Raw genomic sequence first — 24,003 nt, 5'->3', positions numbered from 1 at the left:
TCTGATTAAGACGTTTTTTGCACAGTAGTCCATACCTGTCCGTTCTCACAGTGCTGGGTGGCCTGCAGCTCGTATGGTGGCTCCACAAAGTAGAGCGAGTGTCTAGGGAACCCTGGGATTATGTTGCTGAGCTGGAAGCCAAACATCACCAGCCAGCTCTTCACATCTACAGCAGCAGACAGGGGAGAAATGACTTAGCAAAATGACTTAAATTAAACACGGTGGCATATTAATCTCTTTTTTTTTTTTTTTGTCATATAAAAGTAAAAATGTGTTTGCTAATGTAACTCGGCTGGTGTTATAAAAAGCTATCAGCCAATGTGCCATCTGTAGTACATTGTTCTTTGCATTGACTATCTTGTCCATGACAATCTGTTTCTCCTGAGCCCTAGAGATATCACTGACAATGTCAGGAGATTAGAAGAAAAGTCTACCTTGCTCTTAAAAGAATTAGAAGTGATCTAACATTCATTTCATTTCAACATTCAACAACATTCAGCATTTTCACCATTAATACGTATTTGTCCTTTACCTGTGACATAGTTCTTGACATCCAGCATGTCACTGAGGGGGTTGTTGTTCTTGAACATGTACAGATTAAATGGAGAGGGATCCTTCCCTATCTTGGGCCAGATACTGTAGTCAGGTGAGGTCCAGCGTCCAGCCAAGACATCATAGTCCCGCTGTGTGAAGTGAACCAGCTTAGTCAAGGGGTCGTAGAGGCCACCGTGGAAACCCACCACCAGCTGGAACTCTGGGTTAGAGTCCAGGTACACTTCTCCATAGGCTGTATACTGCACCTGGGTGACACAGACAAACTCAGTTTGATTTTGATGATTCTTAGAGCTTCCTCTGATGTAAAGTTCACAACATGGGGTGAGTTACAGAACAGCATCCCTGGAGCTAATAAGGATTTGGTCTCATACAAGGACACTTAGGGCATGGCAGATGCCAGATGCCTACTCCATGTGCAGATTTCTTTTTGCAGATTTTACTTGTTTATTGGTCGAAAAGGAGCAACAAAACAATTTGTGTAGCTGTAATTTATTGCAAATAAAGAGATTCAAGGCTACTTTTTGTATTACCTGTTTGATCATCTGTCCATTGCTGCTGAAGACAGCCAGTGGTGTGCCAGTGTTGTCAGAAGCTATGTAGTATTCCTCCCCACTGCTCACCTCCATGGCAAACAAGTGGCCCTGATCATGAGGCAGTCAAAAATGCAGCACATTTATATTGTGTTTCGGGATAATGTTTGAAAGTATTTTGAAATGTAAGGACAGAATATTCATGGATATGGCACATCTCTGTCTGCCCACGCCTACCTGTAGGTCATAGTAGAGCGACGAGATATCTGAGCTGGAGTGGTTGAAGATGTGTGTGACCCTGGTTGGGTGGTTGAGGTCAGCATAGAAGAACTGAAGATGCTGTCCCAGGCTGTTCCTTGTGGACACCCTGCGGCCCAGCCCGTCGTAATGATACACAACACTCCAGCTACCAGGACCTCGATTGTACGCCCGCAGTAGCTGACCTTTGGAGTTGTAGTCAAAGATGTCTGAGCCACGCTGGCTGAGGAAGCCATCTTCATCCAGGCGGTACTGGACATCTCCCAGGCGTGTGATGCGGTCTCTGAGATCATAGCGAAGTGGCAAGATCCGGGCACTGTTCCCGGGATTCAGCAGATGGAGGTTACCGTTAAGGTCGTAGCTGTAGCGCCAAGTAGACCAGTCATTCACCTGTATAAAACAACGAGACTTATAAATGGGATATAACTAGATTTACCTCTTTTAGAACCATAACTGAGCCCTGACAACAAAAGGTCAGAGTCAGTGACAGATTGCAGTTCGTGGATCAAATTAAGGGTAATTGACACTTCTGGTTCTAAAGATAAGACAGTGGCTAAAATGTCACTCTTTCCACACAGGGTATTCACCTTGACACCACTGAGCTGTCCGTCTCCGTCGTAATCATAGCGGTATTGAGTGGTGTTGGCATAGGGCCCGATTTTGAGCTCTCTCTTCACCACCCGTCCCATGCTGTCATACTGCACCGTCATCCAGTACATGAGTGAACGGAATATCTCGTACTGGACCTCCTTGATGCGGCCGTGGGTGTCGAAATGCTTACTCAGTGTCATAACGGCTGTGGTGATGATCTGATTAATGTCGTAGTAAATGACCCCAAACTTTCCAAAGTGCTCCACCTATAGGAGGGAAGGAAAGGTTTAGAGAAAAGGTGAGTCCTCTGACAGCCAAAGAAGGTACATTGAAGACATAGTTTGTTTTGTAAGATAAAGAACTTTGTACGTAATTGCTCAGAAAGACAGTGTAGATTTGAACCAAATTTTTGCACCTTTCCAGAGATCTCATCGTATCTGTAGAGGTCAACAGGCAGTGGCGTCTCGCTGATGACTGGCTTCATGCTGGCGATACGGAAGCTGTTGTCATGGTAGGTGTAGTCAAACCTTGCATTGACCATTCCCTCCTCACTGAAGCGGTAGATCTGCTTGTCAATCAGCGGGCCCATTTTACGGTAGCGAATGGTGCACGAGAAGCCCCCACTCTGCAGATTGACCATCTTCAGCACACCAGCCGTCTCATCATAACCGAAAGTGACGGCAGTGCTGTCGTACACGATCTCTGACAGTTTTGCCAGCTTGCCATACTTGTAGAGAACACGGCGGCCAGTGCCTAGGTAATGCGTGGCCTGGGGTCTGCCATCCTCACTGAAGTCATGGATTATGGAGGCGTTGCTCTCTGGGGGGTTGTAGGTGTTGCGGATGTACCCGACTGACACGTGTGTGAACATGGTGTGGCGTGCCACACTGGGCATGGTGACAGCTGTGACCCGACCTGAGGCGTCAAACTCAAAGACATACTGTCTTTGGCTCTGAAGGAGCAGCACCATGGACTGGAAAAAGAGAGGGAGGCAAAATACGGATTAATATAATAGCATTATCAAGGGCTGACTTGCCTCCTGTGAAATAGCACCAGGAGTAATTTTCTTTCAGCTGACAAATTTGAATCTTCATAACCGTGGAAATGATGTATTTTTTCACTCAATTCTGCAATCCAAATGACTATTCTTTCTTGCTATTGCCTTTCTATGGGAAGGTTTGACTCTTAGCTGACAACATTAGAGATAAATGTACTTACTTTGTCAAGGTAGCTGTAGCTCCACACCTTCCCGTCCACAAAAGAACGAGACAGGATGCGTCCCTGGGGGTCAAACTCGGTCCTCTCACTCATGCTCCCCCTCTGCAGGCCAACAAGCTGTCCAGTGGTGGAATAGGACACATTTACCACTGCCAGACTGCTGCTGGGCAACCACATAGCCGGGCGGCCCTGAGCGTCGTACATGATGCGCAGGGTGAACTTGCGGTGATCATCGTAAATCTTCTCTGTGCGCGTGTTGCGGTCAAAGTCAATGGAGAGGAGGTTGCGCCCATGAGCCTAAAGAAAAGGAAAATATTTCTGAGTTAGATTTTAATGCAAAGATCGAAGATGAGGTAAATATCTAGATGTAAACAAGGCCATCTCAGACTCCATAAAAACAACTCACTCTTAGCTTCCTGCCAAAAACAGTGACCTTTCCCTTGGTCTGCTCCTTGCGCAGACGCCACTCAATGGAATTGAGGCCGTTGTCTGTTGGCAGGGTGATGTTCCTCCGACCAATTGTAGGGCTAACAGAACCTGCCAGTATGTGGGGCTCTGTGTGAAAGCTGATGCCCATTCCATTGGCGTACATCACTCTCAGCGTCCCGTTGTTGCACAACTGATAGCTGTTCCTCACCTGGTCTGTAGTTGGAGACAAATAAATATACTGTAAGATAGGCAAGGCAAGAAGACGAGGGAATTTCTAGTCTCTGTATTCAAATCCTGCCTACTTCAGGGGGACTCTCAGACCCAAACCCCGGCAAATCTATAACTGGAAGTGTTTGATTGGGGTCAGACAGTCAAGAAAAAAGACTGCCTCAGTGGTCTCTCAATTTAAAAAATCCATTACCATATAAAAGTATTCTTTATAAGGAAGGTTCCTTGCAAAGTTAAGTGACCTGGAGGCATCCATGTGACAGAAACGATTATAAAAGCTGGGTGGGGGCATGGGTTTGATAAGGAGGCTACGTACGTTGGGTACAGGGACATGGATATTGTCTCTTTTGTTGAGAAAAAAATGACTTGATGAGATTGAAAAGAAACAATAATACTAATTTGTAGATCTGGAAGAAAAGGCTGAGTGCTTTTCATTTCCATGTCCTTTTAGCCTAGGATACACAGGACCATCCTTTCCAGAAAAATTAGATCGTACCACCCCACAATTCATTTCTTTGCTTATGTGGTTATATTTAAAAGATAAAAAAAGTTTTTGTCTTTCTCACTGACATCACATTGTTCTGTGGCCTAATTTAGATTCAGTCAAAACTTCTTAGAGCTGAGGCTCTTTTTTCTTAATGTTGCATGATTTGTACTTCATAGATTTATTCAACCTCACATCATTTTCCATTGAGGTCAGGGGAAAATTACATAAGCTTTTTTTGATTCAGCCCCTAATTCTGAGACCTGACAAACTGCGGCTAAGGACAGCGCTGGCATAAAGGCAATGTTGACAGACGTAGATGTTTACTCTAGCCTTTACCACACAGACTCACAGTTTAAACCCAACCAGCCAATAAGAGACAACCAAAGCCAATCTGATGGAATAGCCACTTCTGTCAACATGCCTACCAGCATCTGATAGAACGCCAGTGTTGTAGGAAAGCAGTCAATGATACGAGGAAATTAAATTGAATGGGCATGTTTGTGAAGTCGCAGGTACACCCTCTTTTGCCCACATACATAAATTTATTGGAAAATGGGATATTCCAGTCATAAACCAGGTGGCTCATGGCAGTGAGAACTGAATCATGTCCACAAAATATTTATGGACCTGATTGCTATTCTTAAAAACTCAAAAATCTTCTTGATAAAAATAGCCAGGCTAAACTAACATCTCTCCACAATCTCTCTATCGCTACAATTTAATGAATCATGCTCAAACACAAGAATGGAAACAGATAAGCCCATGTCTAATGCTGAGGCTACATTTTTCCTCTGATGTCTGAAAACAGGCGTCTTGATCACAGTGAAGTGATCGAAAGTGCGATAAAGTTGTTTTCAGCTCAGAAATATCTCGCAGATTCAGAGGGGGGAGCTTTTTTTATTTCATTTACAAAAGGTGAGGGGATCAGACGGTGTCTCCCTTTGAAGCCCCACCATAAATGACAGTAATCCATAAGGCCAATTTGTAATAAAGCTCCAGGCACATTTTAACAATGCCTCAAACGGACATGTGAAGCTTTTTTCATTGACTTGGCAGCAACAGCCTTTAGATAAATCTTCTCTGCTCTCTCTGTCTGAACAATCTTGTAATAAAACAGAGGCAAGGGAGAGGGAAGGAGAGAGAGTGAAATGAGAGCTTGAGGGCCAAGGAGAATGCACCATGCAGGAGTTAATGAAGAGAGCGAGAAAGAGCGGAAATAGAGGGAGATGGCTAAGTGAGTATGTCAGCAGAGAACTGTGCGGAAACCTACACAGCCTGGTGGAAACCTTAAATGACATACAGCTCTGTGAACAATGCTCCCCCTTCTCCTCTTGCAACCCAGGTGGATCACTGAATACATCTACAACTTATTCTCTCGGAGGCCTTCAGACCCACAGTATATAGCCCACAGTCTGCATTCATACTTCTGTCACACCACTTGCGCTGGTCAAGAGAAAGGACACAATTACTCTCCCTCTTCTTCCTCTCTAAACAGACCGAATAAGCTCGGGGATCATGGGAAGTGGTTGAGAGCTGTATTTGTATGTCAGTGTGTGTGTGTGTGTGTGTGTGTGTGTGTTTGTGAGGGGAAAGCTTGAGGGATGAGGAGGATTCACTCTACATGAGTTAATGAATTTTGCTGTGATGATATTCAAAAGCAGGATGATCCCAGCTGGGATTAACAACTATATATTGGTAATTTAATTCCATGAGAGGGAGCGAGAGAGGGCTGGTTGTGGGTAGGGATGGAAAATAATCTTCTGGAGCATGCACATAACTGAGTGAAAATTATAAGACTTTCAATTAGAGTCGGCAGGCTGGCGCATATTCACCATCACAGAGGGCACCTCTGCTTTTGAATACTAAGATAAAGTGGTGTATCTCATCAAGGCTTGGATGCCATATAAAAAGACCCATTTTAACTTTTTTTTTTTTTTGGCTCTTTATCTACTCAAAATATCATGAATGAACCTCATTTGTATCAAATTTTCGTTTCTACCGCCTTTATGCTTATGACTTTACCTCGGCATTTTACCACCTTCAACACGCTGCGATTCCACGATCACTTAAAAAAAAAAAAAACCGGCCAGTTCATTTTCCACTGCGCGCCTCGCATGTGCTGGGTCCGTACCTTGCACCACGGTGTACGACGCCTCCACAGAGGACAGGTTGGTGATGACAGTCACATCGTCGTCTCTGCTGGAGCTCTCGATGTCGATGTTGATGGAGCGCTCGATTTCGCGGTGGAGACTCGTCACCATGCCCGTGGGGTATGTCACATTGGTCAGCCGTCCCTCGCTGTCGTACCTGGGAGAGATGGCAGATCGCAGTGAGGGCGGCCGACAAGGGAAGGACACGCTCATGCCTGTACCGCATGTACGTTGGAGCGTATGTGCGCCCGCTCGGACACACAGAAAACCACCGGCGGAGAGGCACGTAACGGGTCATAGTTTAGAAATTGGCTGTCATTCTAAAAGCTGACACTGGGGGGCAGGAGTACGCTGCGCTCGGCGCACTGATTATTGGGAATTGCAGTAGAACTTAATGAACATAAAGCCCACAAAACTTCATTTTGTATTTCAGATAGACAGAAAAATGCTGGAGATGTACAAACACACTCAGACACCTCGCCCTCTGTCACTTACTGGTAAAACGTAGTCCATCCAGTCTCATCTGCTTTGGTGGCCAGGAGGCCTGTGTTGCCACTGTAGCCCATCAGAGCCAGCTCCTGGCCCAGGGCTGACACACTACGCAGCCCCCCCGTGGGGTCCAGTCCCAGAGTCACTACTTGGTTCTCGGGCAGCAGCACCAGTCTGAGCAGGCCAGCTCCTCCTCCCTGGCCCAAACCGTCCCTCCTCACTTTAACTGTATTGTTGCAGTTGTCCACCAGCATGGCTAGCTCTCCATCAGGGCCATAGGTGAAATTGTAAAGAGGCTCCCCAGTCACTAGGCTAATTGTCTGGATATGAAGCCCCTCCCCATTGAAGACATACAGCTCCTGTTCCCTCGGTGACGCGACCTCATACTGCGCAAGTCCCCCATAGCCCACGCTTGATACGGCAGGGCCGGGCCGATTGGCTCGCACAGCTCTGATTCGTATGTTGTTGAGGTCTGCAATGAAGAGCGTCCCATCGGGGGATACAGCCAAGGAGGTGGGGGAGTTCAAGCCAGCGTCGGGGGCGTAGCCGTCATCACCGTAGAAGCAGTTGCAGTTGACGTCATTTTTGCAGTCGCAGTCAGAGGCAGCACCAGCCAGGAGAGAGATTTCTCCATTAGTGCTCACCTAAAAAAAAACGCAAGGACAGAAAGTGGAAGAGGAGAGCTGGTTATTGATGACACTGGAAAAAAAAGTCACTACTCAATGAAAGAAAATGTATTACCAAAAGCAAAATTAGTTTTGAGTTACCAGTTATCAGAGTGAGAGTATGGGGATTTGAAACAATCACAGAATATCTGAAAAAACACCCACACAGCCCGACCAGCTGTGCAGTCCGTTTTGGTAGCCAAGAAAATAACTTTAGTCTGCCAAAGTCATTCTAAAACAACCAGACAGCTAAAGAAGCGTGTACGTTACTTCTCCATCTTGTACCTGTCTGACGCGGTTGATCTTTTTCTCATCTGTCTCAGCGATGTAGAGGATGCCAGTGTGGGACAGGGCAATGGCTGTGGCGCTCTCCAGGGCAGCATGGATAGCCAACTTACTGAGGCTGTAGTCAATGCCTGGCACTTGACAATGCATGGGCCGACCTGCTATGATGCTCACCTGTAGGCAACAATGAGAAATGTTACATCTATGATCGAACAAGTATGATAATCCCACAAAAACGTGGGGATGTGAGCAGCGGTTTTCTATTGAAACAGTACAGATTCAACTTTCCATAATGAAGTAAAATTTCAGAAAGTAGAAAATTCTAAGAGTTAATTAATCACTAATGTTGCCACCACTGCAAAACCTGGGAAACTATGGTAGAATTTGAACTCTTACTTAGATATTATAAATTGGCTAGAGAAAGCTTAATTGGGACTAAATCCTGTCAAAGCCCTATAGTGAGTGTCCACTCAAAGGGGGTTCGCAGTGGTGATCCAGCCTTGTGGTACAGACCTGGTGGTTCTCAGTGATGCGAAGGATGACATTGTTTTCCAAGACATAGAGAGAGTTGTCCATGGGGTTCACTGCTAAGTCCGTGGGCCACTCAAGACGCACCTGGTAGGCAGAAACAGAAGTTATACAATATCTATGCTGAGGGAGGCGTTTTGAAAGGACGCCAAGGTTCAGACAAGTGTCTTCTTCATTGTTTTAAGTGACCGCAGTCCTCATTCTCTTTTGATTTATTCATTTGTCAATGGACTCTTTAATCCCTCCCTAAATCAGTCTCTCCCTGACCTCCTGGTTGGCTCGCTTCCTCACAGTCCTCATAGCTCAGCATTTACAGGGCTGTTAGATCATCATCTATTGTGCCATCACCTCTCATCTCTTCTGTACGTCCCCCTAACCGTCATACCTGGCTGACATCCATGCTTGTGTCACAGCTCAGTGGCCGTATGGCGGTCAGATCGTTGGCCCCCAGCAGAGTGGAGATGATGCCATTCTGGTCCACCTTACGGATCATGGTGGCATCCACAAAGTACATCAGTCCATTTTTATCCACGGCGATACCTGTCAAAGTTGAGATGAACAGCAGGAGTGACGACTCATAACTCAAACGCTGCAGGCAACCCATAGACATTTTAAGTCAATTAAACTTCACTCTCTCCACCGGCTGAAAACAGATAGCAGCCCTGACAGCTGAATTGCTCAATGCTTCATGGAATGAGAGGGAACAAAGTGATGGAATGAGCACTGAAGTGTTAAAGAAGTGTTAGTTTTGGGATGAGTCATCGGGATGCGGAGCCCAGCTCATGCTCCTCCCAGAGGGCAGTTTTAGACTGCAAGCAGATTCTTTATAAAGGCAAGTGATCTGTCGCATGCTACTTCCTTCCTTGATTCCCCCTCACTGCTTTCTTTTTTCTTTTTTCGCCCCCACCTTTCTACTTTTCTTTTGTTTCTACCTTTCTCTTTTTTATTGTTTACCTGTGGTGCAGTGTCAGCCTTGTTGGTCTAACAGACAGTAGGCATTCAGACAGGCGTGTTTGTTCACGGCAACTGTGCCCCCAAAATAACTTCTAGATGCACCGAGATACACAGCAGATGGAGGATACAGCAAAGGGCACGGGGTAAATGACAGTGAGGGAAAGAGAAGAGAAAGAGAGACATAGGGAGAGATAGGGAGAGAAAGACAGGGAGGAAAAAGGCAGAGAGAGGGAAGGCTGACGTGCTCTGGCTGACTTTGCCTGTGACAGGTAAGAAGGAGTCAGTGGCTCAGACTTCACCCCACTGTATCTCTCCCATCTTCTGTCGAAACAGCCACAACACACACACACACACACACATACTGTATATACTAACATCTGCAGTGCCACATGTACGCACACTTGTGCCACTGACAGGATATGTGACAGTGTGACATCCTTGACAGTTTGGTGTCACAATGTTCTAAGATCCAATGATCGACAAAAATAATTCCATTAATAAGTTTAACATTAACCTGGTTTATAACCTCCTTCTGTCTCTGTCCTGCTTTAGTTGAGTCACTAGATTGGGCGCAGTATGAAAAAAAAAATAAAAATACAATATTCTGATCAGGGAAGATTTAAGGGGCCCTCAGTTTAAATATCTTGTGTGCAGAGCTATTAATCTTGATCTAAATGCCTCTGCCTGAGAAAAAGCATTCAAAAAGATAAAAACACAAGGTTCATTTTCATTAATCATTTGCACATAAAAATCGAAAGAATGACCTAGAATAATACGTAAGTTACTGGCCCTAAACATTCTTGCCACCCAAGGCAATATCTTTAAATGTCTTGTTTTTTCCAAAAACGACAGTACAAAACCGAAAGATACTCACCTTTGGGGCTCATAAGTGTAGCCTCAGTGGCTTTGCCGCCATCGCCACATCGTTCATCAAAGGGTAGGCACTGTTCCCCTGTCCCAGCCACCACCTCTGCATTGTCTGACAGCAGCCGGCCTCCCGTTAATGACCGAACGCGATAAATTCGTCGGGAGTTGGTATCCGAGATGAACAATGCCCCAGATACTGGATCGACAGCCAGGAAGTACTTATGGGTTGGGTTATTACTGAGGTGACAGAAAAAAAGTGACTATTATTTTGCCAGTGAATAGTTTGATTTAATACTTTCAGTGAAGATGGTTTCAAGTACTTTTTCTTTTGGTGCTGGAATGTGCACCAAAAACTTTTAATTTATCGTATATTATAAGGATCTTACCTGTGTCTGAAATCTTTGTTCCTTCAAGGGAGAAAGCCAGATCAAAGCACAACAAAACAAATGTTAATTCACACAGTCTATAGAGAGCAACCTAAAGAGAGCAACGTAAAGCTGGCTGTCGTGTGAACAGCAAAATTTAAACATGGCTAAAAACACCCTGGAGAAATGGTATCTAGTAAAGTGAATAATTCTGCTTCAATCTGGCCATCCCCTGTTTCTCATCTTATTCTTTCTGTTTCTAGGGAGGATACAATCCTACATGTTGTATGTACTGAAAGCATCAAGTCCTCCCCCCAGCTTCTTCTTCCGCCACCTTACATTAATCTAACCAGCCCTTCTTGTATCTATCAGTATTTTTCCCGCAACATCAAAAAAAACCCCTCCAAATCCCAATCTGCTATCCAATTGATCTTTTTTTTTTAACTTTCCTTTCGATAACTGATTTGGGGTTTTTAGGTTTTACCTTAATTCCAGGATGCCAGTTGTGTTCATAGACGGGTAGACCCTGCGTACAAAGTTGAGGTCCCCAACATAGAGGCTGCCATCTATGCCCATTGCCAGGGCGACCGGTGCCAGCAGCTTGTTGCCATCTGCGAGGCCGTTACAGCTGGGGCAGGAGATACTGCGCCTTCGGCCATTTCCCATGATGCTGGTGATTACAGGGGGCTGCTCTGTCACAAAGATGTTTTCACCGCTGCCCTTGTGAAGGATGCCTGTACAGGAGAGAGGATGGAGAGAGACATAGGTAGATTAGGGATTATTATTTCATTAAGAGGATTTTGATAAGATTCTGAGTTAGTGATAAAAGCTGGTGTTTTTACTATTAACTGTTTTTTAGCCATATTAATGCCGTCCGCTACTTTGGTCAAGTCTTAAATATTTCAACAGCCATTGGATGAATTAACATGAAATTCTGTACAGCCAGTCATAACATTAATCATTTTGCTGAACCGTGTATCATTGCATCATTCTCAGGAAAACTACCTCCACTTCACAGCAGCCTAACATCCGGTGGTGAGGACAAGGGAGGTTTGGCTACATTCCCCCACTCTAAAAATACCTCTAACACCACTGGTTCTTCAGTTCTGTCCATTCCATTAGTACATTGATTATCACAGCAGGTGAACACCAGTGCATCAGCCCATTTATTTTTCCATGCTTTTTAGCATTACTGCAGAGTGTAGATAATGGTATAGTAGATGATGCAACAAGAATAACTCCCACTCGCCCACTGCCATGGAGATCCTGAATCAGTTTATGGAAAAGGTGCTGCCGCCCCCCACTCCCAGGCCCCCTGCCTCTGATCTAGTAGCCTCTCCTGATTGGTCGGTGTACATGTTCACTCAGTAGGTGTGCGTGGATGCTGGAGTCTAACTAGGTGAGAGAACACAAACTCTTCCTGTGAAAATCCTCCCTGACAGGTTAAAAAGAGGTGCCTGGCAACTCAATGTGAACGTCAGGAATCATGGTGTGTTCTACACCCTCCCCAAGATAATAGCAAGTTTAGTGAGATATACAGTACTCTAAACCTGCTACACACGGGAACTATAGCTAAATATAAACTAGAAGAAAAAAAGGGAAATGCTGGAAAAGTCTATGCTTATTTTTGTGCAAATATCAGGGTGTACATATACGTACCACTGCGTGTGTTCAGTATATGGTGCTTGTTGAGTGACCAGCCCCCCAGATTGGTGGGATCCAGTTCATAGCCTTGCAGAATGACCGTCCTCTTCTCCCAGAGGATAAGACTGGCACAGGACTCATACTCATAGCCCACTGATACTATAGGAGAGGGTAGGAGGAACGGAGAAATAGAAAAAAAGAGATGGGACACAGAAAGAAAGGATGAAGAAAAGACGTCGAAACACAAAAACATGAAAGAAAGAACAGAGGAAGAGAGGCTATGAAAAACTTCATCAGAACAGTTATAACCTCCCAAGTTCATTTAAATTGGGAGACGTGTGATACACAGAGAAGCTAGTTAGCACCTGCACCAAACCCTGCACTCACACCCAACTAACACTCTCACATGCCGCTAAATCAATTAAAAACCTTGTTAATTGGACAGATTGCGTGATGGGCCTTTAAATCTACAGGCCACACAGGTTGCCTTGCTGAAAACTCTGCTGGTGGAAACATTATGTCACAATCATGCACATGTGCTGACAGAGTCTGAGTAGATTTGGATAAAAGTACAAGTAGGGAAAATGAGTTAACGTGAGGAGGATACTACTTTTGAGTTTGTTTGCATGCATATGTATGTATATACTGCATGTGAGCATGCATGTGTATACCTTTGTGTACCTACCTGTCAAAAGGAGACGTGTGTTAACACGTCAACTCCCACTTGAGTCACAGTGAGAGTGCTATCGCCAGCACCTTTTCACCTTCACCGCAAACAGTAATGTTGTATACCTGCATCTGTATCCACGGTTAGCAAAACGTAACCTAATTGTAAACAATGTATATGCTTTATTTTCTTTGAGAAGTGTAAAATTACAGTTACTCCAGGGAACTTCAGGGTCTTTGAGTGAATGAAATTTCACAAACCATATGCCCCTCATGATTTGAGTCCTCACTAAAGCCCCAGATGTCCACTGCATCTGTGGCCTGACAGCAGTGTTTGGCTGACAGCATCTGTGAGCGACTGTGACAGCAGAATGTAATAGCACTGAGGCTCCCCTGGACTCCTGCTTGCTGCTCCAGTAGCTAACTGCTAACTCACCCCGATGGCTAATAACCCTTCACCACAGTTACAGCTGGCTGACTGAACCACACGCGGCCTCAATGAAAAATAGACGTCAGGGGAAAAAGGCACTTAACTGTGACTATACTGTGTAGTGGATGGAGGCTGGGTTTCTGGTGTATTATCTCTCCTTCAAGCCTCCTAATTAGAACTCTCTCCTTCTGTCAGAGCCAGTACTGCCTTACTGGTAAAGTTTTTTATCTATTCAGTGAGTGCAGGGCTGGGAAAAAAAAAGGCCCATCCCTTGCAACAGAGCTTCTCCTCCATCCATCCCTTCTACTCACCAACAGCTTCAGAAAGCCCGTAGACCCTCTGCCCATATGCATCGGTCTTATCCCAGATGTAGGTGTAGGCCAAATTGGGTGAGGCGTGGAACCACTTCTGGAAGAGGTGGCCCTCCACTGCAACCATCAGGTGAACCTTCAGCAGGCCCATAGACACCACGGCTGGAGTCATGGTCACCTTGAGCAGGGAGCGGTAACCCTGTGTCCTGGAGCTTAAGTAGCACAGCTTTAGGCTTGTGCCAGGCACCTCGATCTGCTCATGCAGCACCTGGAAGAAAAAGAGAGGAGATGACAGGAGAGAGGGATTAGGGGGGATTAGAGAGTGAGGGAGTAATGGGGGTCACACTTCCTCTGACGGCTGAAGGACAAAAAAGGGGGAAAAAACAATGAAAGCAATAAAGAAATAGAGAAAGAGTGAACATATGGGGGAAAAGCTATGGAAGCGAAAGGATAAAGAGATCTACAAGAGACAGGCATACAGGAGAGTGGGAAGAGAGTGAGGGGAACCAGAAGGAAGATTAACCGGCTGCCAGAGGTCAGTGGTACTGCACCTGTGTCTCCGGAATGATGGGTTTCTCCCCTGGCTTGGAGCTGAAGAAGGAGGAGAGAGGGGATGCAATCACAAGAGGGTCAGGCCTGACGAAGCCACTCAGGTCACAGCCCGGGATCGTGTTCTCTTCTGTCTTAAGCACCAGAGTGTCCATAGCATAAAATTGGCTCCAGGGCAGCCACACGGTCCGCTCCTGGCTCAGGAAGGGGGCACGCTCGAACCGCAGAGTCAGTGATGCACCACCGTTAGCTATCAGGTCAAACCTGGAGAGGTTCGTGAGAAGAGGATGGTAATGAGGTACAAATGGGGAGTGCTGTGGTGGATGGACTGTTATTGGGACGCATACTCTGTCAGTGTCTCTCCTGTTTTAACTCAATATTACTCCACTGCTCTAGAAATAATTGAACAACAAAAACACCTGGAATAAATGTTTCAATATTTCGGTACAGTAGACTTTTACAACAAATTTGTGTAGACAGTAGACAGTCGGTCTAGACAAGAGTTAAAAGTCTGAAACATGAATATCACAATGTTAGAACACTGGTTTCAGCATCGAAGGGATTTTATTACAGCAGATGTTCTCCTTTAGCCCTTTGCCACCAAATTATGATTAACAGCTGTGGGTTAATGATTAGTATATGTACATTCAAATTTCTTATGACAAATGGCCAGAGATTTATAAGTGCTCTGGCCAAGAGCCTCTAACAACTGAAAGAAAAGAACACTCATCAAAACTACACAAGGTCAGGCATGGACATCATATCACGTCCACAAGTCTGTGAAACTGCCGAGTAACAGCCCCTGAAATACAAGGTCAATTAAATGTTACCAGAAGTTCAGATGTTTCAGCGTCAGCTTGGCCTAACTGGAAGAAAATGCTGCAAAGAAACCACTGATAAGCGGAGGCGAAGAGTGTTTAAAGAACCTGAGACAGGAAACACAGAAACTGCACATTTAATGAGCAGAGGTCAGTCTGAAGAACCAACGAATCAATTTTTGGAATAACATGTTACGGATGTCAGCCAGACTTAAATTCAATATAACTTGTAGAGAGGAGAATTGGACAGAAGAGTCAAATTAAAGCAGCCTAAAACTCCCTGCAAGCTGTAAGTCCTGAAGAAGAAATAGAAAGACATATGAGGAGGGTTAACCAAATAGTTTGAAAAGTAGTAACTAAAGCAAAGGATAATGGTGTTTAAAACTACAGTTTTCAAGGTTTTTTTTGCTTTCAAAGTTTCTTTGATGGCCATTATTTTTGATTTCACATGTTTATTTTGAGTAAAACTTCTACTGTTGCACTACAGTATGTAAAATTATATAACCCGACATAAGATACTATCATTTATAAAAAAAACAAACCTTATTTCCAATAATACTGCATTATGTATACTGTTTTCACACTTCCTTGCACATTTCTCCATTGTTTTCGTTGTAATGTAAATTTGTTGTCATTTCAGTTATCACTGATGAAAATTGTAGTTTTAATTCTTAGTTGTGTTAAATAAATTTACTATGCTCTTATTTGAAATCCCCTTTCTTTGCTGTATCAAATTATTTATGGCTTCAACAGCCTAGTTTCCTCTTGGGATAATTAAAATTTCCTAATCTAATCTAATCTAATGATATCTGATGTAATCTAATGTAGTCTAATAATACAACCTAAGTGGTGAGGTAGTTTCAGAGTCTCAGCAAAGCGTGCGGGGTAGCTGTTGTACATACATTCCATCCTGCCGTGTCAGCGTGTATCCGTAGTGAGGGTAGTTGACAAAAGACACGTTTACCCCCACCAGAGGGGTTCCATCTGTAGTCAACACTTGACCCCGGATTAGAGATGCCAAACTGGAAGAAGACAGAAGAGACAAGAGTGAGGGAATGATAGTCAATCTATCAGCCCAATCTTCCTAACCATCAATCATCTGGTTTGATTAATCTCTCCATCTTTCAATCATCCAATTTGCCCATTAATTTAATGCCCTGCTCTTGTACCACTCATTAATTAGAAACAATCAGCAACCCACACCATCTAGATTAGCTTACGTCAATCATGTAAACAAACCATGACAACCATGACAATGTAGATGGAAATGTGTGCATGGCAGTGTGTACTTGTACTTATATCTTTCTGAGGACCAGTTTGAATTTTAGGCCTTGGAATTGAGGCCATTTGGGCGAGTTCTTTCTGACACACCTTCGAAGGGCTGTTTGAGGGTTAAGGCTTGGTTTTGGGGTTAAAGTTAGAATTAGGTTTAGTTTAGTAAAGGGGCAAGGGAGTGCGTATTGTCAATGAGTGTCCTCACAACTAATGTAAGACAAGTGTGCGTGTGTTGGTGTGAGATACACAAAGAATAATATCTAAACGTTTCAGAGTATCACCACTTGGATGAGAATCAGCGCAGCTCTACTAAAGCTGTGGGGGACTCTTGGCTTGGTCTTCCTTTGGTAGTGGGATTTGTTAAGGTCTTGGCTGGCTCTGTGAAGCAATTTTAAGACTGTTTGATATTTGTGATGTAAATTTAGGATATTTTTTACGGTATGCATTTATTCACATAAATGTCAAACCTTCTGAGAAACGTCAAAGTATTAATCAGTATCATGCAATCTGACAGGCATGTGTACAAACATTTTTTTAATGTTACTGGCAAACACAATGAAAAAAAATGTACTCTGCCTCTAGATGACGAAAATCACTATTTTTGATACATGTCAGATATGTCCAAAAAAGCATTTTTGAGTGTCCATATATCAAAAACCCTCTCTTTTCTCTTCATGTGAATGCTAAAATATTTTTGATGACTCATCTTGCACATATGGATATATATGTACATTTATCTAATAAAATGTGATTTGTGGCGACTAGCTAACCCTTCCCATCATATAAAACGGAAAAATACCATGGGGCAGAGGTATGTGTTTAAATATTAGTTGGCTAAATTTTATTTACATGTCCAATTGTGTGTGGTTTCAATCTAAATGATTAATTTCTTCCTTGTTCTCGTCTTAAGTAAGCTAAAGATGGTTTAAATGCCACTTCACTGCATTTTTAAGGCAATTTCATGACTATACTACATGTATCAGATACCTATCAGAGTAGCGAGAACACTATCAGTAGTTGAAAGTTTGATGCTTTTATTTTGAAACGTTGTAACGTAGAACTTTGAAGTCTGTGGGAATTTTTGTCAGGCTCTTTCAGGTTATGGTCTGATGTTATGTATACACTATGTCTCTGGTTGTCTAGGATACCACTGGTGGCATGGATATTAATAGTGCCTTATTACTGTATATGCCTTTGTTCGCGTGTTTCCTGCCATACCTGGAGTTGAACGGGCTTTCCCCAGGGATGATGTGGGTACTGTCCCGGCCCACAAGCATTTTGACCCGGTCGTAGAAAGAGCGGACATGGGGCTGGGACATGGGGCTGTGCTGGATGACTTGTAGAGGGTCGCGGGAGCCGCGGCACAGCGGACTGTTCTGACAGGGACTCTGGATGCAGCAGTCTGGGTCCATGCAGTCTGTTAGTCCATCTGATAGAGGAGGGAAAGAGCAATGATGAGGCAGTGGTATAGGAGCAGTGAGGAATGCAAAATAGCTACCCCTGCTTCTTCCATTCTTGATGTAAAATTTTGATAAGCTTTGTTTCTTTCACAAAGGCAAGTTTAATTTTGCCACTGAGGGCTCCTCTCACGAGACCTCAATCTTAATTCTATTTCTTCTTTTAATTCTTAATTTTCCCCAAATATCCTTCCGCTCCCCCCAATTCACCTCCTTCGTTGTCCTTGTTGTCAGCGCAGGAGGTCTCCATGGCAACACTGCAGCCAGGGCCCCTCCAGCCTGTCTGACATTCACAGTGCCAGCTCTGCTGCCCCATGGTGCACTGGCCGTTCCCGTTACACAAGTTAGGACAGCCGTCTGCGGAGAGGAGAGGACAGGAGGAGAGAGGGGGGAGGGAGGTAAGGAAGAAGGAAAAGGGGAGAGATGAAGGAAGGGTGATTCTTGTTTGTTTAATCTTCATATACAGAGGAGCACACACATTCGCATACACACACACATGCTCATATGGTTATGATTGACCAATGAGTCTCACTCAGTTTAATAAGCATACAGTAGCATACTGTAGGTATTGATTGTTCAAGAATCAATTTAATCCAGCCAGTCAGTTTTCATGCACACTTTCCCATCTGTATGTTTTTACACCTGTGGGATGGCTCCTAACGTGTGTGTGCATGTGTGGACAGAAGTGGATAGATGACTTGATTCACTTACTTGATAGAGGCCCAGCCGATCATCACTCTCTCTCCCTCTCTTTCTCTCTCTCTTTTTTGCAGTCTCTCTCTCTCTCACTCATGATTCAGTGTAGGTAATGGGATTCTGATGGCCTGACAGTAATGCTTTTTCATGAGAGAATGAGATCATGTTCAACGGAGTGTGTGTTAGTGTATGTGTGTCTATGAACTAATAAACCTTCACTTAAGCTCATGCAAAAAGTCCTACCAGAATCTATGGCCCTGGAGCCAAGTAAGTTCTATAACTAGCAAAGCAAGGACACCCTCAACTTAAGAGTGACTTTAAGGCAGAGAAAAGCAGACATTTTAAGGCAGTCTGGATGAGGAAATTTGCAATTAAACAGGGCAGTACCATTTTTTCAAAGTAACATTATCTAGTAACTTTTGGTTGCTTGGAATAGTAGAGAATATTTAAAGGAATAGTTCAACATTTTGGGAAATATGTTTATTTGCTTTTATGTCAAGAGTTAGATGAGAAGATTGATACCACTCAATATGAAGTTGAAGCCAGTAGTCAGTTAGCTTAGCTTAGCATACAGGCTGGAAACAGGGGGAAACAGATAGCTTGCCTCCGTCCTGATAAAATACACCTGGCAGCACCTCTGAAGCTCACTAATTAACAGGCTCTATCTCGTTTGTTTAATCTACACAAAAACGGATCTGCGAAATCGTAAGTTTTGTGGTTTTAGTAGGGGTTGTGTATGGGAATATTTCTTGGGCGAGAACCGTGACTTCCTTGAGTTTTGTTGTCACCTTCGAGGTTATCAGGCAACCAAAATAGACCCGAGGAAATTATTGTGCCCGGCCAAGACAAATAACTCCCCATAAGACTATAACTTGTTTTTACATTTCAGACAGAGCTGGGCTAGCTGTTTCCCCCTTTTTCAAGTCTCTGTGCTAAGCTAAGCTAACCGGCTGCTGGCTCCAGCTGCATATTGAATGGACATATATGACAGTGGTATCGATCTCTTGTCTAAATCTCAACTAGAAAGCACATTTCCCAAATTGTCAAGCTATTCCTTTTACAGTTACTCCTATATTAGAATAACTTCACTAAATTGGGTCCAAACAAGAACATCCGATAAATGACAAGAAATAGCTTTCTTTCTGAAAGCTAACTGTGACATTTTTACATATTCCATTTGATAATTAGCATCCATGGTTAGACAATGTTACCCATCAATGTCTTTTTCAAAAAGGCCTTTAACTCCTACCCTGTCTTACCATTTTGCTGTATTACTCTAAATAACACCTTTCTAGCTCTGACACAAGATCATGTGTTTGCCACATTATAATCTATCAGGGAGAGGGAAAAAATGCATGATGACACACAATGACAATGTTTTCACCAGAAGCACAAAGAGACCCAAACAAACTTGTCACAGTGATTTTCTCTTCAATAAATGAGGGAACGGGATGCGACACTCTTAAGTCTACCCACAGGAGGTGGGGGCAAAGACAGGGTTGACTGATAAAACAATAAGAGCATGCAAGCAAAGGCACTTCGTCAGAAACACACCCAGCACGACGCACCCTAGAGATATGACCTGACATTTCCCACTCGGTAGTACAGAGGGAGGGAGGACAAAATAACCCAGCAAGAGATTATGAATATGAAATGCTTTTCATTGAGTCCTGCTCAGTAGATTAATGAACATATTTTCACTCAAGTTGCACTGTAGTACTTTGCCCTCTAACAAATCGCTGCATCAATAAAACCATGCATTATGAATACAAATAGTGCAATCTAAACCATGGCAGTCGCTAAATTAACAGGCATTTCACCCTGATTGGCATTTTATCGTATGTCTCAAGCACCAGGCAATGAGAGAAAGTCAGCAGAGGACTTTGAGAAAGACCGTGTGCGATCTTGTTTGAACTCACAGGAAGAGTGTGTGTATGTGTGTGTGTGTGTGTGTGTGTGTGTGTGTGTGTGTGGGGGGGGCAGAGAAGCTTAACCAAGTTTTTCAGCTCAACAAGAGGATTCAAATCAAAGGTTTTTATCTTTAATTATTACCGTTTTCTGCATCAAGGGACTGCTCATAACAGTGTATTAACAGTCAGGCTGGAATAGATTGTCCCCAAGTATTGAGCTCAGGGAACAAAGGCAGTTAGCAGTGATTGCCTGTTAAATGGAGTTGCCATTTAAAGCAGCCAAATACTTATGAAGCACCAGAACAGGACAATCCATAGTGGGCATTGATCGGCTTGCCTGGGCAAACCGGCATGAGGCTCCTCTCTCTTTAATGCTAGGGTCCAGTCAATACCCCCTCATACTAACTAGAATAAAGTGGGATTTCAGAAACTATTAAGTCCACCCTCCCCATTAATGTAGTTGGACTCTGATGAAATCCCCTTAAAAAGGAGAAGAAATTGCCTTGGGTTATGGGTCAGCATACACACTGTTGTGTGGTGCGTGTGTGGCTGGGTGGGTGTTGGGGTATATGTCTGGATAGAGAAAGATACTGTGTAAGACTCCGGGGAACGAATGAGAAAGAGAATGTGACAGACAGAGATAGAGAGACAGAAAGAATAAGGACAAAGTATATAAATGAAACTAAGTCAAGACATTGTGCTTAAAAGTTCCACCATTCTCCCAATTCATCCTGTTTCCAGCTCTGTCTGCACTAAAGGTCATAAAGTAAAGGTCACAGCTATAAATCCAAGACCACTGCTTATAGATGGACCAGATAACTCTGCACTTTCTCAGATCAACCTCCACTCATCTACTCCTGTTCTTAATAAGCTACCTTAGAAATTACAATGATTGCTTTACCCCGCATGTTCTTTCACCTGTGTCTCTGCTTCCTCTATGGCTCCATCTGTTCTTCTTTATTCTCCCCTCGCTGTCTCTAGCTCTCTCTTTAACCCTGCGATTTACTTTTCTCTTGGCTCGCTCTTCATAAAACAATGAGAACTATTCCATTAAGCGCAGAGGGTGAGAGGACACTCTCAACGGTGCTCCAGGGACCTGTACTGTCAGGCAATCTGTGCCGCTCTGTGTAACCTGACAGAGGTTCAGCTATGGGGCTATCTATTAAACATTCCTGTTGTGCATGTGAGACAACTCACCCTAGACATGCACCCTTCTCTGTTTACACCGATGTCTTAACCCTTATCCATGATTCTGTTTATCTTTGTGTGATCTGATTGTTTTTTTTTTCTCGGCCTGGGCTGGTGGGGATGGGTTTGATGAAAAAATAGAAAATCTGGAATTAATACTGTATGCTCGCTGAGTCATACACGCACAATCGCACACACGCACACACATGCTCACAAAATAAATTTATTAGCCACTCTATCATGGCCGGGACTGTTGCCACAAATACCCATATGTAAACACACACACACTCAACAACTCTGTATTTTTTTTTACACCACATTAAGGTCTCGCATCAGTGGCCTATGAAATTCACCAATTACCTCAAAAGTTCTTTACGGCTTTCATCAGTTTCTCCTCGTGTGAAACAGCTGTGTTTACGCAGTACATGGCTAGAATACCTGAGCAGAGTTATGTGTTTGTGTTTCCACATTAGAAATATAGAGAAGAACACGCATGCACATCCACACATTCACAGCACAGCCCCTCAACACTGCTGATACCAAACTAGGCTCTACGGTACCCCACAACACATCTAGGCTCAATGACAGCTAACCCCTGCTGTAGTGCACTGCTGTAAATGGTAGTGCACTACATGTCGGGAGTTATCATTGAGGCTGGCACCCTAATCTACGGACAGATAGCACCACAGAGTCTACAGAGCCAAGCCAGGCCAAAACCCACAAATGCAGCAGCTAGCTTCTACCACCACAGGCTAAAAAACAAAACACCAGAGTCAGATACGGTACCTGCTTTGTCAACCATGCTCCCATGGTCTGCAGTGGGAGAAAATGTGCAGAAGGTAAGAGATGGCGAGAGTATTTTTTTTTTTTTTTAAATAAATGCAAGCAACATCATGCAGAGCTGAAATGAACAACAGGCAGGCTGAGATAAGCTAAACACTGAGAGTGTCTGGTGCTAGTGAAATGTGCTTTGCGCCAAGCTAAGGCCTGACAACTCTCACATCTTGGGCTGATTCTGCAGTCAAAGCTGCCCTACTTTCTGATGGGGGAAAAGGGGAGATCATAAACTGTTATTCCCCTGTGTACATGTACTGTATGTGTTGGCGTACATGTGTACACGTATATATGTGTGTTGCTTTGAGTGTGTTTTGGTGTTTGCTTGTGTGTGTATCTGATTGCAGTCACAGTGCTTGTGTTGACAGAGAAATGAGACTTTGTGTCTCCAAGCACTGTGGGTGAATCAAAGGAATCTGGCACTCATCCATCCGAAGTGACAGTGATGTCAATATGAGACAGTGATTGACTGACATAGAAAGTCACACTCAAGCACACACTAGCACAACTGTGTGCATGCACACATACATAAACAATGTGAGGGAGATATTTTTCTTATCACAGTGAGGTGAAGAGTTTTGCCTTTCATCACATAGCTTAGGTGTTCAAAGGCCATGGATAATAAGATTCCTGGGGTCTTCAGTTGAGAGGCAACCTAAAAACAGCTAAATCGTGCTCTTTTGTAATCCTCCCACCCTCACTTCTAAGAAGTTTGCTCTCCTCTCTGTGCACCCACCTCCTACATCAACCCCTCTCTTCAATTCCCTAAGGTCTCCCTTTTCCCTCCATTTGTCAATTCTAAATTCCTTTAACAAAGTGGAAAGGAGCTGCCAGTTAAGTCTGACTTGGTGTTGGTGTTTCTGTGCACACCCACGTGCTGACACGCAGACACACATCGAACACACACCTCCACACGCGCGCACACACACACAGGAGCTTACCGATGGTGCAGTGCTCTCCGTTCCAGCCCTGGTGACACTGGCACTTTCCGTCCTTGCAAGTTCCATGTTTGATACATAGCGGGTTGCATACACGCTGGTCACAGCCTGTGCCGGTCCAGCCCTCCTCACAGCGACACGCTCCGCCCATACACACTCCATGGGTCCCACAGTCAACTGAGCAAACCTCTGAAGGAAGTGAGAAAAATCTGAGTCACAAACAACATTTCTGGAACCAAATGTTGCTGTTCTTTTTTGTAGTTTGTATCTCACTATTTTTCATATGTGCACCCTGACACAATGGACATACCACCCAGTAAGCACTGATTTGCAGGTCAGAGGATGTCTAGATGAGTTCTTTATATGTCTGGGTTGCATATATATATATATGTTGTTTCAACAGCATCAAAATGACTACATTTCAAAGTGAAGCAGTCCCTGACTACACATTGAAATATATTCAATGAAATGCCACTCAAATAATGGTGATTTGTAAGTAGACGCTTAAAGAAACTCACTTTTAAAGCCCATTTAATCCAGTTTTAACCTGCTAATCGTAAAATCAGCGTCATGTTTGACTTCATCCCATGTGACAGTGAGTAACAATGTCACATTACCCTGGCAAGTGCAAAAAAGGCTGGCACCCAAGTCTGCAAAACAATCAAATCCAAGTTTACACTAAATACAT

General features: G+C 43.9%; 1 protein-coding gene across 2 annotated transcripts in view; it reads right to left on the bottom strand.

Annotated features, from left to right (window-relative positions):
• The window catches only part of tenm2 (teneurin transmembrane protein 2), a 154,793-nt gene that overhangs the window by 1,991 nt on the left and 128,799 nt on the right, over nucleotides 1-24,003 (bottom strand). For both annotated transcript variants that reach the window (XM_040120615.1, XM_040120614.1), the window contains exons 12-34: nucleotides 23,319-23,504; nucleotides 17,960-18,106; nucleotides 17,511-17,721; nucleotides 15,920-16,039; nucleotides 14,202-14,463; nucleotides 13,651-13,918; nucleotides 12,259-12,402; nucleotides 11,084-11,333; nucleotides 10,621-10,641; nucleotides 10,242-10,471; nucleotides 8,799-8,953; nucleotides 8,399-8,500; nucleotides 7,886-8,059; nucleotides 6,942-7,579; nucleotides 6,428-6,603; nucleotides 3,559-3,794; nucleotides 3,153-3,449; nucleotides 2,350-2,907; nucleotides 1,931-2,200; nucleotides 1,323-1,733; nucleotides 1,086-1,196; nucleotides 533-800; nucleotides 36-166 (exon numbers count right to left, since the gene is read on the bottom strand). In XM_040120615.1, the coding sequence (XP_039976549.1) occupies nucleotides 36-166; nucleotides 533-800; nucleotides 1,086-1,196; nucleotides 1,323-1,733; nucleotides 1,931-2,200; nucleotides 2,350-2,907; nucleotides 3,153-3,449; nucleotides 3,559-3,794; nucleotides 6,428-6,603; nucleotides 6,942-7,579; nucleotides 7,886-8,059; nucleotides 8,399-8,500; nucleotides 8,799-8,953; nucleotides 10,242-10,471; nucleotides 10,621-10,641; nucleotides 11,084-11,333; nucleotides 12,259-12,402; nucleotides 13,651-13,918; nucleotides 14,202-14,463; nucleotides 15,920-16,039; nucleotides 17,511-17,721; nucleotides 17,960-18,106; nucleotides 23,319-23,504 (5,366 nt within the window). The remainder of the gene's footprint in view (nucleotides 1-35; nucleotides 167-532; nucleotides 801-1,085; nucleotides 1,197-1,322; nucleotides 1,734-1,930; nucleotides 2,201-2,349; nucleotides 2,908-3,152; nucleotides 3,450-3,558; nucleotides 3,795-6,427; nucleotides 6,604-6,941; nucleotides 7,580-7,885; nucleotides 8,060-8,398; nucleotides 8,501-8,798; nucleotides 8,954-10,241; nucleotides 10,472-10,620; nucleotides 10,642-11,083; nucleotides 11,334-12,258; nucleotides 12,403-13,650; nucleotides 13,919-14,201; nucleotides 14,464-15,919; nucleotides 16,040-17,510; nucleotides 17,722-17,959; nucleotides 18,107-23,318; nucleotides 23,505-24,003) is intronic.

The sequence above is a fragment of the Xiphias gladius genome, chromosome 23 (genome assembly GCF_016859285.1).
Source record: "Xiphias gladius isolate SHS-SW01 ecotype Sanya breed wild chromosome 23, ASM1685928v1, whole genome shotgun sequence".
NCBI lineage: Eukaryota > Metazoa > Chordata > Actinopteri > Istiophoriformes > Xiphiidae > Xiphias > Xiphias gladius.
Note: the sequence above shows the minus strand (reverse complement) of the source record. Positions and strands in the feature narration are given on the sequence as shown.